Raw genomic sequence first — 20028 nt, 5'->3', positions numbered from 1 at the left:
ACTAAGCACGATTGCATCAAACGAATCATGTCGCAACATGGAGAAGTAGAATCTATAACCTGGAGAAATTTTTTCACCGTCATTCCCAACGGCGTTCGTATTGTGAGAATGCGAGTGACTAAACCAATACCTTGTTACATGACTATCGAATGCAAATCACCGAGGGAAGGCGTAACCTATAAGCAAACAACGCTAATCACATATCCCGGGCAGACCCCAACATGCCAATTCTATAATCATACAGCCCACTACGGAAAAACATGCACTAAAGCAACTAGTCAAAACACATCTACTACAGCCAACTCTAACAAGCAGCCACCGACAGATAAACCAAAAACAACAATCCAATAAACCAATAATGCAGGTACAAACAAAGATAAACTCAAGATTACTAGGTTCTATACAAACGATTGCAAAATTATGTTTCAGCAACCGTGAACCAATGAACCTAGTAAAAGTGTGCTTTTGCTATTCTCTCGTTGATTGGCGTCGAATGCGTCGAATTTCACACTTAAATGCGTTGATAAAGTGCCATGGATACCTACATAATAAACAATGTTGCGAAAATTCTCTGTATATGTAATGTTCCGACTGTGGAACGGTTGTTATCGTGAAGGGTTACATTACTTGCTTCCTTCTTTGACATTTGAGTTTTCCAGGTACTGATTAGATAATTATAGACTACCGCTATGACAAAAAATATGCACTACAACTAATTTTACCAAGCAAATCAGAAGGTTTGTGAAATTAGATTTTCAACTGAAATAAAGATCGGTTCATTATTTATAACAACAAATATTGTCGTGGAAACGCCACCTAGATCGACGCTGACAGCTGCGTAAAGCTTCGCTTCAAATTATTGTCGATCTTTCACTCTGACGGTGAACCGTGTGCATCGAGGGGTCGGACTTCAGTGTTACATGGAAAATCCCAGACCACTCTATCGGTGATGTAAAATAGAACTGCCCATATAGACTACATTAGAGTTGCGAATAGCCTAATATAAGTTCAATTCAAGGTTCAACTCTTAAAACTGCAGAATAATTTTCAATTGATTGTCCATAAAAATGTAAACGCGTCCTCGTTTCACACTTTTCCTTAGTAGTAGATTCAGTCACATGGTTTAGCATTTTTGAGAGTTATCCCAGCAAAGTACTACACTCAAAAAAATTTAAACGTTATGCCTATTGATTTTACACATAGATTTTTGCAATTAGCGGACGCAAATAAACACTATTTCCTGGCACATAAACCTAATGTGTGTATTTTCAAGACATATTAATCTTACATTCACAATACATAACTATAAGGCACATATAACTTATGTGTGCGCATACATAGGTTATAAAGTTGACATATAGAAGGTATGTGTGCGCGTAATAACATTAGCATTTCTTCTTCATATGGATTTAAAGTGGTTTGAAGCAAATAGAATTAACGTTTGGATTTGTTTCAGTGTAGGGTAACCAACCAATTTTGGACCCCTAGAGGAAGTGAAATTACGTGAACGTCAAAAAATATTTGCTTGCCTATGTTTTTTTAATGCAATACAGGCACGAGTCTGCTCCAAAATTATTGTTCTTGAAAGTAAACTGTCAATGGATGTTTTATACATTGACATATACTCGAAAATGACATTTCTTCACAGCATGAATTTTTCACATTTCGGACCCATCCACACTAATTTGGATAGTGTTCCAAGCATATTTTGGATACACTGAATGTGACTGAATATATTTTGGAAACAGTGAAGTTTTTTCTACTAAACTGACTCGTTCTCTTTGCAGTATATTTAATGCATGAAAGAAGAACATAAGCAAATCAGTGACTGCCAATCAAAAATGGCACATTAATTTTTATATGGAAGGCTGACTGCATGAAGTATTTTTTTAGTTCTATCATTTTAAGGAATAGAAAAAAACTTTCGGTACAATTAGGTTACTGCAGACTTAACAAAGTAGCATTAAATGTTATGCAATAGAGTTTACAACAATATATTTCGTGTAACAATTCATCTGTAGCAGTATTATGGAGTAACATCCTCAAGTGGATGATAAATCAAGGTTCAAAGTTCGTCAGGAATCTTCTTGTACTAAATATTACTTTTTTATTCTTTTGTTTACGAGGTGGTTTCTTGTTTTTCTTTCTAAGTTCAGTTTTTCTTTGTTTCTTTTCCTTTACTTTCCTTTTTTCTTCAATTTTCGCCTTGTGGTATTCAACTGTTCGGCTCAATGTTAAAACAGCAGCACTACGTCGCTTGAATCGTGATGTTTCTGTTCGTGTGAGTGTTTCATGCGATTCTAGGAATTCAGCAAGCACACTCTTATTATCTTTATTTAGCTGTGAAATGTCTCTTAGATTCGTCAACATATAGCTCGTCGAATTCAACAAATTCGAACTACAAATGTTCTTCAACATGGATTTCAGAAGTCTCCTCTTTTGTCATATTATGCTCTTCAATGAAATGTTCCTCAATCGTTTGATTTTCGACATCCATTGGTTTGAACATTTTTAAATAATTTGACCAAAAAGAGCAGGCAACCTACCGTTACGAATTTTTTCACTTTTTGATTATTCTAACTCGATAAACAAATAGCTGTCAAGAAAGAAAATCGAGGGGTGTCCAAAAGAAGTTGATATCAATTTTTTAAAACATATTGTGGACACCATTTATTTAAGATTTTTTAGATAAAACATTACGAAGAAACCTTTTCAAACACGTAACATGCATAATACCAAATCAGACAAACTAATTGAATCGATAAAAATATTGTAATTGTGCATTTAAATCCAATTTGAAAATGTATCATTTCCACCGGTTCCTCTTGGCTATCGTTGAAACATGAAACGTTTTCGATGATATTTTTTAAAACTGTGGATTCTATTTAATTTTAAACAATTAGAGATGAATTAATGATATTGACACTTAATAGACAACCCAAGGAATATAATTGCTGCATCAAACCAAACAAATGCAGAGAAACTTGGCAGTGTAGGAGGCAAATACATTACCAGGGTCCAAAATATGTAGGAGTCCAAATTAGCTTGGTTACCCTATATAGTACTTCCAATTTTTCCTGGTATAGACTTATCCAGCTGCGTTGGTATTGTGCTGTTTTGACGTTTAAATTGGGAGGAAAACAAATCATTTGCACTGCAAATTGGGAGGAAAACAATCCGCTTGTGGGCTTAAGGGGAGGGCGGTAGTATAAAAATGCGAGAAGTCAGTGTGCGTATTTTAAACGTCAGATATCTCAATTGACTTATCCAGCTGCGTTGGTATTGTGCCGTTTTGACGTTTAAATTGGGAGGAAAACAAATCATTTGCACTGCGAATTGGGAGGAAAACAAACCGCTTATGGGCTTAAGGGAAGGGCGGTAGTATATAAGTGCGAGATCTCAGTGTGCGTATTTTAAACGTCAGATATCTCAATACTGGAACAAATCTATTATTCGAACTCGAGAATCGATCTAGTTGATTTAGGCCCTTTTGGTTGATTTATTGTCGATATTAGAGCACTCTAGTTAGAGTGTGGCCAACACGCTCATTCAAAACTACTCAAAATTTGAGTTCAGAGCACTCAATTTGAAAAATAGACGCAATATGTCAAAAAATGAGTTTTAATTTGAGTAGAGTTAACTCAGCTGGTGAATAACCATTCATTTTTAAATTTTTGAGTGAAAAAATTACTTATCTTCAAGAAAAAGTGCGAGGAGTTCGACATCGTCTAAAACATTAATAAAAGATCAATCCTCGGACCTAGTAGCTGTAGAGTCGAAGCAGAACATTCAGAAAACTAAAAGGTAGGTTTCTCTGAGTTTTGTTTTTATTCTAATCTAACTTCTATTCGTGTTTTTATAGTTTCTGCTAGTTCTACAATGTACCGATTGGTATAAAAGAGATGTGAAGAAACGTCGTCGGATTATATTTCCAGACATCGCTAGCTTCTGGATGAACAGGTAAAGGATACTTGAAATATCGGTGAGATTCTTTGTAATAATATTAAAAATACTGAATGATTATTTTTCAAATTTGCTTTTTGAGTAAAATGTACTCACATTTGACATTTGCATCCAAAACTCAAAACTGAGTAAACGAGGCGAACTCAGTTTTTGACCATGTGCAGTTTTTATGAAATTGAGTGGCAAGCCACTCAAATTTAAGTTACTATCAATGAGCGTGAAGAGGCCATGACGTATCCAAACGAACATGGAATTTGAAATACGTCAAATTTCATGTTGGTTTGGATACGTCATGGCCTCTTGGCCGCACTCTAACTAGAGTGCTCTAGTCGATATCAGATATGCAGAATCCATCTTTCTAAATGGCTGCGTGCTACAGCGGTATGCCGGTTGCGTCCTTATAGGTTACTGTCAAAAATATGAAAATGTCAACGCGTCAGCGAGGAGCGATTGCAGTTTCGCCACCGTTTTGGGAAATTTTGTTTTGCTTCTGTGAAAAATTGTTCTTTCTCCCGAATTTCGATTGAATTTTCGAGATAGAGTCAGTTTATTAGTTCACCGATACACTGCCGAGAAAAACTACGACTGTATCCAAATGGGAGTACCAGCATTTTTCCGCTGGTTATCGCGGAAATATCCGTCGGTCATTGTCGAATGCGTGGAGCAAAAGGTAAAATGGCCACGACTTTTTGCCTCAACTATTTTGAATGAAACAAACACTTGATTTTAAAAACTAGAGTACCAATACATTTTTCATTGGTACTGTAGGTTTGATAACTAAACTATAAATCGGTATTTATCTTTAAGCATCAAATGCATAATCTCATTTTATCATCTTTCTTAACCTGACATCCTCTGCTGAAATGTTGTAATTTATACAATATACAGTTTAAACTAACTACTGATATTTAAAACAAGCATCCAAATTTAAAAGTGCACTGTTGTATGTTTTCATGTGATCCTTGACCTGAGTAATGGTAAAACCAACAGGATACCGAGCGATTAAATAATAATAAATTACAAATATAACTATAAGGAAAGTTGCCGAGTTTCATCAACGTTTCACCCATTTCTCCTACAGGGCCAGGATGGCGAGGGTAACGTGTTCTACGACGACATGACCAAACCAAACCCCAATAAGGTAGAATTCGACAACCTATATCTGGACATGAACGGTATTATCCATCCATGCACGCATCCGGAGGACAAACCGGCTCCGAAGAACGAGGACGAAATGATGATAGCTATCTTCGAATGCATTGACCGGCTGATGAATATTGTCCGTCCGAGAAAGCTCCTGTACATGGCCATTGACGGTGTTGCGCCAAGGGCAAAAATGAACCAACAACGATCGCGACGTTTTCGAGCCTCTAAAGAATCGGCCGAAAAGGCTGCAGAAATAATAAGAATTCGACAAGAACTGGCTTCAAAGGGCTGCATACTTCCCCCGGAGAAGGAGAAGGGAGCACATTTCGATTCCAACTGCATCACCCCCGGGACACCTTTCATGGACCGTCTGAGCAAGTGTTTGCAGTATTTCGTCCATGATCGAATGAATAACAATCCAGGATGGAAGGGACTAAAGGTTATTCTGTCAGACGCAAACGTTCCCGGAGAGGGAGAACACAAAATTATGGACTATATTAGGAAGCAGAGAGCTCAACCAGATCACGATCCCAACACGCATCACGTCCTTTGTGGTGCTGATGCCGATTTGATTATGTTGGGTCTAGCAACGCACGAGACACACTTCACTATCATCCGAGAGGAGTTCTTACCAAACCAAGAGCGGCCCTGCGATATTTGTCAACAGATGGGACACGAGATGAAAAACTGCGTTGGGTTGCAATCTGAACGAGATTTAAATAGAACTCCGCCTCCCCCAGGAAAAGAAACTCAGTTTATTTTCGTAAGGTTAAACGTGTTAAAGGAATATCTACAAAAGGAACTCGAGATGCCGAATCTTCCGTTTCCTTATGACTTTGAGCGTGTAGTTGATGATTGGGTGTTTATGTGTTTTTTCGTTGGAAACGATTTCTTGCCGCATCTTCCTAGTTTGGAAATCCGGGAGGACGCCATCGATCGTCTGGTCACGCTATACAAAAAGTGTGTATACAAGACTAAGGGCTACATGACGGATTCCGGGAGCGTCACAGTGGATCGGGTCGAGTTGATTATGACCGATCTGGGTTATGCGGAGGATGAAATTTTCCGTAACCGCAAAGTAACTGAAGATCGTTTTAAAGAACGCAACAAACGAATGAAAATGCAAAAGGAGCGTGAGCAGAGGCCCTGTTTTGATCAGATGAAGAATTCTCAATTTGCCCCGACGCCACTTGGAAGGGGCATCACTCCACAGGCAATTGTAAATCCACGCCAAGAAGCGGCTAATTTTCGAATGCAAGGAAATAGGCAGCAACAACAGCAGCAAAATGATACCAACAACGATCAAAATCGTCGAGGACAAAAACGCAAAGCTGAAGAGCCCATTAGCCACAACACCGCCGACGAGGAAGCGGAAGCCCCCGATGAGGTTCGGCTCTGGGAGGATGGTTTTAAAGACCGATACTACGAGTCTAAATTCGACGTCATGCCCAACAATATAAAGTTCCGGGAAACCGTTGCTTGGGAATACGTTCGTGGATTGTGTTGGGTACTTAAGTACTACTATCAGGGCTGTGCCAGCTGGGAATGGTACTTTCCCTATCACTATGCCCCGTTTGCATCGGATTTCAAGGGACTTTCTAATGTCAATACCCACTTCGATCTCGGTACACCATTCAAGCCACTGCAGCAACTGATGGGAGTATTTCCTGCAGCCAGCAGAAGTCACGTTCCGGCTCCGTTCGCAGAGCTGATGGTTGATCCAAGGTCACCGATTATTGATTTTTATCCGATCGATTTTCATATCGATTTGAACGGTAAAAAGTTTGCCTGGCAGGGAGTTGCACTGCTGCCATTTGTGGACGAGAAACGATTATTCAAGGCAACCGATCCAAGAGTACCGCAGCTGACGCAGGAGGAACGTGAGTAGAAATTCTTTGTAATATTTTTTAGCGAAATTCAAATAGTTTTATGAGAGCCTTCCTTCGTTTGTTGTTCCTTTTGTTTATACGGCCCATAAAACGATCCAATAATTTGTCAGCACAAATGAAAAGTTTTATACTTAAAGCTATGAAGCATACATGAAAGCGACCGAATTGTTACGCGATAAAAACAAAGAGAGGCTCTAATTTGCTCATTGGACCATTTGCTAGATTTGTTAGTGCTATGTCATGACCCATGAGTATCATTTAAAAAATAGTATAAATTGGCTCGATGGACGCGTTCTCCATATTTGGATTTATGCCTTGCCATGTCGTCTCATTTTCCTGATGAAAACCGTAAGAGAGGTGAATGACAAGGTAGAGAAATGAAAAATGACAACACAAAACAGTAAACAGAAAGATTTTGCACTCCTGGGTAAACCCTACCGACAAGGCCTAGAGCTTTTGACAAATGAAATGTTCCTGAGCTCCCCTGCAGTTATGCGATTTGGTTCACCATACATAGACGAACCTACATAAAGGGAGCTAATCTCTACTTAGCCTCATCTAGGTATGGTAAATCAAAAGTCCGAGTACGCAATTGCTTAACTGCAGGGCAGTTACATATTAAATGATATGAAGTTCCGTAATCGGATTCACTCAGATCAGTTGAATAATACTCTGCAGGCTTAACAGTATCCGTGTGATAGTTAAGTTTAAAATGTCGAGACAGTACACTGACTAGAAAGCGGCAATTGGGCTTGAAAAAATGCAACAATATGTGTTACATTTTCGGACTCACATCCAACATAAAAGTGGCTGTTCACAAGCTTGCAAGCTACGTAGCTGGTACGCAGGTTCGTATACAGCCCGAAGGTATACCTTGTGTTTTATCCACTAATAAGCAGTGGTAAATCTAGTTCTGGACCAACGAAATCAGTTGCAGTACCTGCTTTAGTCGATTCATTTCCGGTAATACCGAGCACCCATAAAAAGTAGGTAGCCTTTGAAATGCTAAGTGCTTCAATTTGCACTCGATTGCGATTTCGAATTTGCCAAACTAAATGTTTTCAGGGCAGCACAACGAACTATCGATAGTATGCTGCTTTCAACAGCCATGCCTCATGGTCGTTCGTAGCAACAGGGAATATCGGCGATTTAGGTAGAATATGATTTGTGCATATCTGTAGACTGTAGAATTTAGTTGACTGCGCAGACCAAAGGAAGTCCTATTCGCAGTCACAAGACTCTTTTTATCTGGCGACTAACATGGTTGTCACTTGTCACTGCCGGTCGGTCGATCATCTGTGGCAGTGTCGGTAGTGATTGTTTCAACCGGCTAAGAACTCTACTACGGACCACCTGTCCCGGTTGTAAAAAGACACCAAACAGGGAACCCCATTTCCATAGTGTCATGCGACCCCGGCTATGGTTAAAATTGTTAAGGGGGTTCAAAGATGGCCGCTTTACGAGGCTTTCTCAGTAGAACCTTAATTGTCTCTTCGACGTACACTTTCCTGGTTATATCGATTCGTAACTGAACACTGTTTAGAGATCTGATTTTGGTGATTCGGACTCGTGGGCGTCAGCATGCACATTGGTTACCACTGAATCGGTCAAGTAGGCCGTTTGCGTCATACAAAGCACCTGGAATCTTTCCCATGCTGCTGTAAAAAGAATTTGATATTATCTTGAAAAATATTGTGCTTACCAGCTTCCCAACGGTGGGCACTCAAGCTATGAAGAAGTCTATCAGCAAGTTCTTTTCTTCTAAAAGTTTTGGAACGGATAGTCGATCATCTAATCAGGAACGTTAGTTTAGTTGAATATCCACTGCACAAAATGCAACATCAGTGTGAAAAATCCACGATCACTTTGCTTCACGATGTTGTTTACAGGCCTTCTCGCTCAAGCAATCTAGCTTAGGTATATTCCTAGATATTGAGGGTGCTTTCGACAATGTGTCCTTCCAGTTTATTCTGGAAGCGACGCGCAGTCATGGGGCATCTGCATGGATCTCGGGTTGGATAAACGCAATGTTTAGTAACCGCATTTTTGGCTTGTCACTGAGACAGGTAGTAATACGGAAGTTGAGTATTTGCGGTTGTTCTTAGGGTGGCGTTCTGTCACCTTTGTTATGGAACCTGGTTGCCGAACATTACGAGCTGTTGAACAGTGGTGTCGACAAGTTAAATTATCAGTTAACCCAAACAAAACTTCAGTGCTTCTTTTGACGAAGAAACGATTAACAACCGGGATTCGTCCCTTGTAGCTCTTTGATTCTGAGCTACTGTGTGCAGATCAAGTCGCATACGTTGGAGTTATATTGAATTCTAAACTAAATTCGTGTGCTCAGATTAAGTGGCAGTGTAGACGATGTTTTGGAAAGTTCTGCGGTCTCAAACCTAAATGCACCTATTGGTTTTTCACGACAATATTGTACGTCCAATACATGTCTTGTGTGGTGGCAGAGGGGAGAGGTGGCGTTGGCTGGTGCTTTCACCACAACTCCCTTGAGGCCCTTTTTCATGTCAAACCATTACACATACACCTCAAACAAGAAGCACTATATGCTTCGGAACAGTAACCATGTTGATTTCTCTACCAGTCATGCACGACTATGGTCACAAATGCTTATATGGGGTAAAGATATTCTTGCTCCCAGCTATATTACATTCACATGTAGTTTTTCTTACAGGACATTCCATGTGAAGATTCCCTCTCGAGAGGAGTGGTTGTCTGGCTATATGGTACTTCTGGTACGCTGGCGCTCAGATGATTCGAATCCATTATTGCGTCTCATATCACTCATTCATTCCCGGCGATTGACTTAGATTACACCGACGGGAGGCTCCTGGAACCGATTCTTCTGTTGCTTCAAGTTACCTTCACGGGCCAATCGGTAGGATGCTGATGTCGGTCCGGTCTGATGAAATTTCTTCCGAAGCCGGTTTGTTGTTTTAAGGCGGCTCTACTTTATTGATCCCTTCGCTACTTCTTCTGCAGATCGGAGAGTATCCGCATCATTATTCTTTTAACAGCAGCCCAGGTATGTTCGCCGTCGCACCCATCTTCTCTTCGACTATATTATCGACTTCGTCATTACGAACATACTCATTCGGAATTCCTCAAATCTGGGTCCTTCGCAGACCACTTGTTTCGGTGTCTTACACATTCACACACTTCGGGAAATGCGGGTGACGAAGCACACCGATGCAGGTACTTCCGGAAGCAGCAATGATCGGACAAAAATTGCGTCAGATAGATATTCACTTCTCCATGTTTTCTTTGCATCTATCTATGCGCCAACGCATTTGGAATGAGTCTGTGGGTTCACCTTCCTTTCTCTGACACGCTTGATTTTTACAGTTATTGCCCAGCAATGCTTCCGTCTTGCGGTAAGCAAGCTGTAACTTGACATCAGCCACTCAGACTTCAACGATACCTATTGTCTCTGCCGTCAAGATCTCCACTTCTTTCAGAGTCTCGCGGTTATTGTAAGGACGAGATTATCTGCAAAGCCGACCATTTCAACTCCCCGGAGCAGTTCCAGTGTTAACACTAATTTCTACATACAATTTGACAACTCATAGTACCCTGTTTTTGTTGTTTTATTTTGTCTCTGATTTAATCAGTTTTAAACCGTGTTTTAGACCGTTAAATCGTTTTAAAATTGCGACGTGTAGTTTAATACTGTTCCTGTTCGAGTTGGACACTGGAGTTTTGGCTGAGCTGCGGATTATTTTGCAGAAATTCGCAATTTTGTTGAACCAATTTGCCGCCTCAGTTTCAACTGTTTATTTCTCCCGCCTTTGTCTACGATATCCCGAATCAGCCAGCAAAAATCTGCGCAGTGCAGTGATTGATCACGCACTATCAAGTATTAGCAGCAAAGAGTGGTCAATTTAATGCATAAAAAACAATGCGCCGAGTGTACGCTGGACATCAACGATTTGGAACCGATTAGATGTGGATTTTGTGATTCTTATTTTCACGCTGTTTATCTGCACTCCCTGCAGAAATGTATTAAATGTATTAAAGTATCCGTGCCTATAAAGTTGACTCGCAAGCGTAACAGCCACCGGCTGATGTGGATAATATTTCTGCTCAGGTGCAACTACTATCGGGTCTTGTTACAACACTCAGTCAAAAAGTGGACATCATGACGGGAGGAACACGTGATAATAAACCGAATAGCGACACTCCTACTGGACCTCTACCTGCTAAGCCTTTATGGCCGTGGCGAAACCAAAAACGCCGTCGTGGCGATTCCGGTAAAATTATCCTTCCGACAGCTGATCTTGGAACCAAAACCGTTGATCTCAATGATCTTTCTGTTCCATCTATTATACCCGATGTTTTACCTCCAAAGTTCTGGTTATATTTATCTGGACTTCACCCTTTGATTACAAATGATGATGTGCAAAAACTAGTTTCTCGCTGTCTGAACTTGGCTGCGCCGGTGGAATCAGGAATCAGTAGCGACTGGCTCAAAGGGCACGTTCCCCATGTTGATTGGAGATTTGTGCCTTGCCATGATCAGCTTTTTCATCATTTCCCTGATGGGAAGGATTGGGAAATGGTAAGGTAAGAGGTAAGGGAAATAACGACACAGAACAATTACAACAGAACATTCTGCACACCAGGAAGGACGCTGAACGATCTGCAGGTGCCACAAAAGCATGAATAAAACTTCCAACCCCTGGAGGGATTTGGAATTTTTATTCAAACAGTGAGCGGATGTATCAACACTCCCGAGGGAATATTGAGATAACAGAACGACAACACCCCCGAAGATATATTGTCATTCAAACAGAATTAATCCTTCACTCCCTAAGGAATAATCAACCTTTCTCAAGGAGCCCCTAGCTCATTGCAAGCTCGTTGCATTGAAATTTTCGTATGCGCCTAAAATATTACGACAAATAAAGATTACCTTCAGAGCTGACACCCCCAAAAGGATATCAAACATGGTCTAATAAGACATACAATTACATTCCAACACCCTCTGAGAGGTATTGAAAAGATAACTAAATGGTTAGTTAGCAGTACTTCTGCTGAGCGGCTTTGCATTAACTTTTTGGAAACCATAATTTAGCCGAAATTTTTGCTGTTCTAGAAGGTTCAGAGATTCGTCATCAATACCGCAGAAAATCAAGCGATGTTCTGGATTGATTGGTGTGGATCTCAAAATCCTCCACTTCCGAACTTGTATATTAACATTTTGTACTGCCAGTCGATTCAAAACATCAATATCACTCAACTTTTCCATAGAATCCCATGGTATATTGAGTGATATCTTGTTTTGATGCAAGCAGTATGGTTCAATTACGAACTTGTAAACTCCAGCCTTTTCATTGATTATTCCCAGCTTCTCCTTAATCCAGGCACAACTTTCCTCGTTCTCTGGCGAAAACCAAAGAGCTCCGAATCTTAAGCCTGAGCCCCTGAAGCTGGGAACAAATAAATTAGGTGGAGTAGAATAGAGATGACTGTGAAGATCTCGCAAAAGAGCGTATCTTAAAGCGGGAGTGAATACATCATTTTCCAGCCTAATTTGAAAACGCCAATTGCGCAGTGGTGGAGAACCTTTCCCAATGTCCGCATTTGCACGGTTAAGCTTCTTCCTACGATTCTTGTCATGGTGCTTTCCTTTTGGCGGAATGCCGTCCGGAATATCATCCTGACAATTATCGTCAGTCGAAGCTGAAAACGATCCAGCAACGGGTGATTGGTTTGATAGCCCGCCGTTTGTCTTACCAAAGTCACGTTCCGAGTTGGACTCACGATCACTTTGCTGCTGGGCCGCCATTTGCAATGCGATAATAATTAAAATCCGAAAGTGACCTGATGTCGATCGTAGTCAGAAGTAAAAGAACGGTTCATTTCACACGGATAACCCTGGGACCCGATACCGCACTAACACAATTCAATGAAACCACTACATGTGGAAATGTATCTCTCTTGACAATGAGAGATTTGAGCTCAATTTGAGATTATCTGGAGTAGACGGCACCCACATCTACATTTTCGATTGTGAGTAATCTGCCAGCATTTTCTGATATCAGACGGATTTGGAGGTACAGGTAAACACAAATACCATTTCGATCTTCACGCTAAACCCGATCACGCGATGGTGTCAAAAAAGCAAGGCTATTTTAAACTACCACTGTGCATTTGGGGGTTACGGAGGTTTTAGAGCCTAGCTCTCAAAATTCTCACTTTGGAGGGGATTATATGAGTAGTCATCCAAATCACAGAAAGAAAGACTGCGATTCGACCTAACGTGACTGACCTACCACAACATTCTTACATTGGTACTGTAGCAGACACAATTTACCAATAGTCGAACTAGTACTAAAGCACCCTTACCACTACAGTATTAGAGTGGAATAAAAGCTTCACGGCTTACGTTTGAGTATGCGAAATACAAGAACCCATTCTTTGAGTCGAGTAGTGAGTAGTTAGAACAGATGGTCTACCTCCATCTGTACGTACACTCACAAAGCACAAATTGATGGTTAATGTGACACAGTAATCACTATATAGGATAGCTCTTGTAAATTGCGCTCTATCGCAAAATGTACTCACAATCGCGAGCAGTGAGAATGATTGGTCTCACTCCACATATACATACGCTCACCATGCAATAATAGGCCATATTGCCTGTTATGTGTGATCAATTTTCACAAAAATTGTGCCACTTTATGGCGCATAAAGCACCCATTTGCACCCAACTTCACTTCACAGGAATTCACCATACAGAAAGAACGAACCTAAAAACACATTTAATGTTAAAACGCTAATAATTCAACGTAGAAACCCTATATAAAGGTAGACGTGAAACGATCACGTTTCAACTACATCCACTACCCAATTAATATGATGTGCAAAAATTAGTTTCTCGCTGTCTGAACTTGGCTGCGCCGGTGGACGTCATTCGCTTCATGCCGAAGGGCAGTGATGTTTCCAAAATGACATTCGTTTCATTCAAAATTGGGCTTGATCCGGCTATTCAGCAACAGGCTCTAGATGCGGCAAACTGGCCGGCTGGTGTTAAATTTCGTGAATTCGTCAACCAACCAAAAAACTGACGGAGTCAGGAGAACAGCAACTCCAGTCCAGCTACAATAATTACGCATTTGAATTTGGAAGGTGGGGCCATTAGGCTCCTATCAGAGGCGAGTATTTTAATGGTAATAAACATTCTCCCGCACTCAACGACGGTTTGTTGCAGCGCTCTACTCAGGACGAAAGCAGTTTAAGGAGAAACCCAAGAGGATTTTGCAGTTTTATAAATTCCAACCGGAAATCTGAATCAGTGCCGTCTACCGTGTACTTGGACCAAACCGAATCTACGCAGCATCTTGTGAATTGTTCGCGAATCATTTTGCTTCCGTTTTTTCGCCTGATGTCACAGGAAGCTGCGTCGGCCGCTTTGGACGTCCCAGCTGATGTGGTTGACCTAAGAACGTTTACAATAACGCCAGAAATAGTCAGGTCGGCTGCATTAAAAATGAAAAAATCGTGCTCTCCTGGACCTGATGGTATTCCTGCAGTAATATTTCGTCACTGTATTGCCGATTTAACAGAACCTCTGTGCTGTATTTTCAACCGTTCTTTTGCTGAGGCGAAATTTCCCGACATTTGGAAACAATCCATAATGTTGCCTGTCTTCAAAAACGGAGATCGACGAAACGTGAGGAATTATCGTGGTATAACTAGCCTGTCTGCTGCTTCAAAGTTATTTGAAATCATAGTAAACGCCATGATTCAAGAAAGCACTCGTAATTACATTTTATTCGAACAACATTGTTTCATGCCTGGAAGATCTGTCTCGACAAATTTATTGGAGTTCACCTCGACATGCATCACACAGTTTGAAAACAAATCTCAGATTTGCGCAATTTACACTGACTTGAAAGCTGCTTTTGACAAAATCGACCATCGAATACTTCTTTGCAAACTGTCGCGTCTCAGAGCTTCGGTACAATTGGTGGCTTGGCTGAACTCGTATTTAACTGGCAGAGTATTACGTGTAAAGGTGGGCTCCTGTTTTTCGACTGCATTGTCCAACGCGTCTGGAGTTCCTCAAGGTAGCAACCTCGGTCCCATGTTGTTTATTCTGTTCTTCAACGATGTAACACTGTTCGTGCGGGGCGGATGTAAGTTAGTTAATGCTGATGATCTAAAACTATATTTTGTTGTGCATTCGATCGAGGACTGCGAACGTCTTCAAGCACTACTGGATTTGTTCGTTTTATGTGTAGTGATTACATTCCATCGTATTGCAACACCGATTGTATTCGACTACCGCATTGACGGTGTTGTACTGACCAGAGTCGAGCAAGTTTAGGATCTAGGCGTGCTGTTGGATTCTAAGTTATCATTCGAGGCTCATTGGTCAGCCGTTATTTCAAAAGCTACTCGTCAGTTGGGGTTCATCGCTAAGGTTGCGAAGGATTTTACCGATCTGTATTGCCTGAAAGCACTTTACTGTTCTTTAGTCCGTCTTATACTGGAAACTGCCTCTGTGGTTTGGTGTCCACATCAGACGTCTTGGTGCCTGAGGGTTGAACGCATACAGAAACGATTCATTCGTTTGGCGTTGAAAAACTTGCCATGGCGTGATCCTTTGAATCTGCCTCCGTATTCTGATCGATGTCGATTATTAGGACTTGACACGCTGCAACGATGTAGGAAGAGCCAACAAGCATTATTCGTTGGAAAGCTGCTTAATGGAGATATTGACGCACCGCATCTATTGTCATTAATGGATTTTCGAACACCATCCAGATCGTCTCGTAGTACAACGCTGTTGCATCCAAGATTCCACAGAACATCATTCGGATACAATGAACCGCTCACATCGTGTATCCGCATATTCGCTTTAGTAGAGGAGTTCTTCGATTTTGGAGAAAATAGAATTGGTAGCTCTAGATTAATAGATTTGATATTTTAACATATTTATTAAATACATTAAATACAAAACATATTTCACAGCGTTGGACCGAGTATGGAGCCCTGAAGTACTCCTATCATGACACTAATCGACATTTGCACCAGGTTCCTCTCGTAGACCAGCACTCGATTCTGAAAGTAACTTTTCATAACCTTGCAGGTAGTTCGGAACCCGCATTTTGCGCAACGCTACGGTAAAAACTTGGATAGATGTTCAATTCGTTCTTCACATCGATCAGCGCAGTAGTGTTTGTTCTTTTTTTTTTGCTTCGAAGCTCCGCGCTCTCAATGACCGAGCAGATTTCGTCGACCGTTAAAATCCTTTACTGAAATCAGTTCTAGCGTAATTCGCCAGTCTGTCGAGGATGACCCTTTTCAGACGTTTACTAAGAGTACCCAGCAGGCATATATGCCGTTGCGATGCTGGATAACTAGGTGGCTTTCTCACCAGCTTCTGGATCTTCCATATGTCCAGGAAGTAGCCTTCATCCAGACATTTCTGTAGCCATGATCGCGGTCTTCTGTACCACATAGCGGATCTCGCCTGAACCGCGAACCCGATTGTCACCATCATTTCCATCGTCTACGTCGACTGGCTTTTGCTTATCTGCACACTTGGCAGCAAGGTAGACTTGCTGAGTACTATCTTACGCTTAAAAGGGGCTCTGGCCGCCCGGAATGCCACCTTATGCTCTCCTCTAACTGCCTCAGATCTTGCTCTTTGAACACGTCTTCTGGCTTTTAGGCAGACAGCGCGAAGTATGCTCAACCACCATTACGTCAAGGATCACGGAATCATCATGGATTCGGCACTAACGTTCAAACCACATATTTCAAACATCGTAGATAAGGTATCAAGACAATTTAGGTTCATCTTCCGAATAACGAAAAACTTTAGGGAGGCATGCTGTCTTAAATCGCTTTGGTCCGCTCGACGTTAGAATATTGTTCAGCTGTCTGGAATCCGTACTACCAGAACGGGATTGACAAAATCGAGCCCTATTCGTCTCGGACTTACTCTCTGCCAGAGTGGATTGCTCTACAATTCTAAAATGCCTGAAACTTTAAGCGTGCATTCGAACACTGCGTACTAACACTCTTCTGCGACTACCTTTTAGGAGAACCAACTACATCCGTAATTGGAGCGATACTGTCTGCACGAAGTGTTTCAACAAAAAGATCCTTGTTGAAGTGCTTTATTTTCCTTTTGCGTTCGCCAGTTCTCACTCACTCACGCGTTACTGTACAGTTTCACCGATCAATGGTACAGTAGATTGCCTGGTGGTTGCTATGTGTGTACTATTCACTAATTCGCCAATTCATCAGAACGTTACGTCGGTGATGAATTCTTAGCCGCCTTTACGGAATGTGCTCGCAAAACCTTCGTTGCACAGCCTTACATCCTGCTTCGTTAGGCTTCCGACAAGCTGTAACCTCCTTTTGTGTACTAAACTATATTGTTAGTTTTAAGATAACTGTAAAATATTTCGTAAAATACTATTACTCCCCCTCTTGTATATCAATTGAATCTTATTTCTAGTCTTGAGATAGCTGTAAACTTTCTTTTCTTTTGTAAAAAATATTTTAACATTGTAACCTCCTAGTTTTAAGATATCCAAAATGTAAAAACAAAAGGAATTTGGCACCGCCAAGCTAACGTATTTGTATCAAATAAACGAAATGAATATAAAAAAGCTGTAACCTCTTGCTTTGGCCAGCCTGCTACCCCACGCCCCGGCGCAAATGCTAAAATCTCCTCCTATAACACCTGGCGTTTACGTTTACATGTCTTACCGCATTTTTTTTGACGGTGAGCCATCTTGGTCATGCAATGATTTTTTTCTGACCTTTTTTTTATTGCGAATAAGCAGTAGTGTTTTTTTTTTATTTTTCTTAAAAAAATGCATGTACTTTGTCGTGTATTAACTGTTCGTTGATTTAATGGCATTGTTAGGGAACACGTTTACCGCCGGGTAATGCCAATCGAGTTGACATTCCATTGGATTGAGCAAACTCTTTTCTTTGTTTAGTGTTTATTTGTCCAACAAGGGACTAATCCACAGTGCGTGGGGAATACTCGTGGTCATGTCTGAGTGCAATGATAACTGTTGAATCATGTATGGGGGCTAAGAAATGATGAGTTGCGATAAGAATCGAAAGCCAATTACTAATTTGCGGTATTAAAGCGTGTTCAATATAAAATTTCTTTCGCAATGTTTTGAGTACTTTCATATACTTGTGAGTATTACATGCACTATATACATTTTTAGTTCGATTATAGAGGTTTCACCTTGAAGTCATTTGCTTCTTTTCGGGTTACAAAAACTCCAACCTTATCCTCCTTATCTAACTACGCTATGCCCGCCCACCGTACACTGTTATATATTGTTAAGTGCCACAAAACCAGGATTTAATTTCCAAATCTAAACGCAAATTGATTTAATTGAAGTTCTGCATTAGTTTTATCAAGCATTACTGTGTAAATCTGGTTCATTTGATAAAAAAATAGTTTTATTTGATTGAAGGGTTTTAAGAGTGCTTCAAGAACACTCGCAAAATCATTAATAAAGCTTTATTTTCATAAGAGTGATTAATCCGGTTTGAAATAAATATTTAATTTATGGATACGATTCTCGACAAACATGTCAAATGGTCCTAAGTGCAAATGAGAGTCTTTCTTTGTTTAATTTTTCTTTCGATTATTACGGCGTCAGCATAAAACTTTTCAATATTGTTTCAGAATATATCGAAAAACACTGATTTCGATTAGCATATTATGCTAAGAGTAAATGAACAAACATATAAACGGACGAGTTATTAACGAAAGAGAAAGTAAACAAAGAGAAACTGTCATTTTCACTTCGGACCATTTGATATGTTTGGCTAGAATTGTAACTACCATAACTACCATACCGCTCTTGTAAAAATCGTAATACTTTTGAGCAAGAATAATTAGTTTTAATGAAATGTTACAGTGGTTTCAGTTAAAACCAATGACAACTAATTCGGTATGGTTACCTTTAGCATATAAATTGAATTGAACTGGTTCTTATTATTTTAAAGACATTTCTGGACGCGAAAGATGTTGCGGTATGCGATTTATTTGAAACATAACAATTGAAAACATATGCATAAATTATGGAATATTCGAAACGTTTTAATATATCCTATTCTTATAGCAAATAATATAAAATCAAAACTAATACTACGTTTTTTTTACTTTCCAGGGTTACGAAACGAGAACGGCCTCGCCCGATTATACTTGTCACCGGGACCCGAGACATACCGAATGGTTAAAAATCTGTACAACGGCAACGTTGACTTTGAGCGCGAGGTTCCCATTCTGGTAGACAGTATGCAGTGTAATATTATTCCTACCAAGGAGAACGTCCCCCTGGATGGCGTAATGCCTTCACCTATACCGGACCTTCATCCAGTCTGCGAAAACAAGGTAGTGACGGTTAAATTTCTCGATCCGAAATATGCTGCTGGTTTCGTGTTTCCATCTCGGAAATTGGAAGGTGCTCGCGATCAGCCTAAGGTGTTGAGAGCAGATGAGGGACCTGTAGTCGGATTCGGCCAACGGAAAAATCGGGGTGGTTTAGGAAGTGCTGGCCATCGAATGTTGAACCACTATACTGGAACCGGTATGAACCAGAGAGGCGGAAACAACAATTTCTCCAGGGGTGAGTTTAATTTCACTTTGACTTGTTACTTCTAGGCTGAATGATTTTATCTGTGGTGCTTGTTATAGGGGATGCTTTGAAACGCCAGCAGTAGCTAAGAGGCCGAACAGCTAGTGCTGGGGCTTAGCTTTGTGGCGGTCGTGACAATTTGCGTGTTGACGGCACAAAATTTGGCTCTTGCCGTTTTGATTGTTCCCGTTAGCCGGTCTTTGCGGGGGTTGAATCAAGTACTAGAGCACGTTTTGCTGTGTGACGGTTAATTATAATCACAGTGCTTTTCAAACGGGATGAGTTTCGGAAGAGGGAAAACGTGCGTTCAGTTTGGAATCCGGCTTGAGTACGTTTTGTGAATTGTGGTTGAAAGATTTATGTGACATTAATGCTGTTGGTTG

The 20028-nt window shown here is 40.6% G+C and overlaps 1 protein-coding gene across 1 annotated transcript; it reads left to right on the top strand.

The window, feature by feature from the left end:
* The first annotated feature begins 4389 nt into the window (after positions 1-4389).
* LOC131695715 (5'-3' exoribonuclease 2 homolog) lies at positions 4390-19730 on the top strand. The gene is made up of 4 exons (XM_058984211.1): positions 4390-4633; positions 5045-6989; positions 19178-19636; positions 19705-19730. Exons 1-4 carry the CDS (start codon positions 4559-4561, stop codon positions 19728-19730), a joined length of 2505 nt encoding a protein of 834 aa, XP_058840194.1. The 5' UTR covers positions 4390-4558.
* Positions 19731-20028: the final 298 nt, after the last annotated feature.

Source organism: Topomyia yanbarensis, unplaced genomic scaffold (genome assembly GCF_030247195.1).
Source record: "Topomyia yanbarensis strain Yona2022 unplaced genomic scaffold, ASM3024719v1 HiC_scaffold_5, whole genome shotgun sequence".
In the NCBI taxonomy this organism is placed as follows: domain Eukaryota; kingdom Metazoa; phylum Arthropoda; class Insecta; order Diptera; family Culicidae; genus Topomyia; species Topomyia yanbarensis.
This window is presented reverse-complemented; position numbering and strand designations above follow the sequence as displayed.

Coding starts and splice junctions, on each gene's coding strand:
- LOC131695715 (XM_058984211.1), top strand. CDS start 4,559: ATGGGAGTACCAGCATTTTTCCGCTGGTTATCGCGGAAATATCCGTCG. Junction 4,634..5,044: donor TCGAATGCGTGGAGCAAAAG/GTAAAATGGCCA, acceptor TTTCTCCTACAG/GGCCAGGATGGCGAGGGTAA. Junction 6,990..19,177: donor GCAGCTGACGCAGGAGGAAC/GTGAGTAGAAAT, acceptor TTTACTTTCCAG/GGTTACGAAACGAGAACGGC.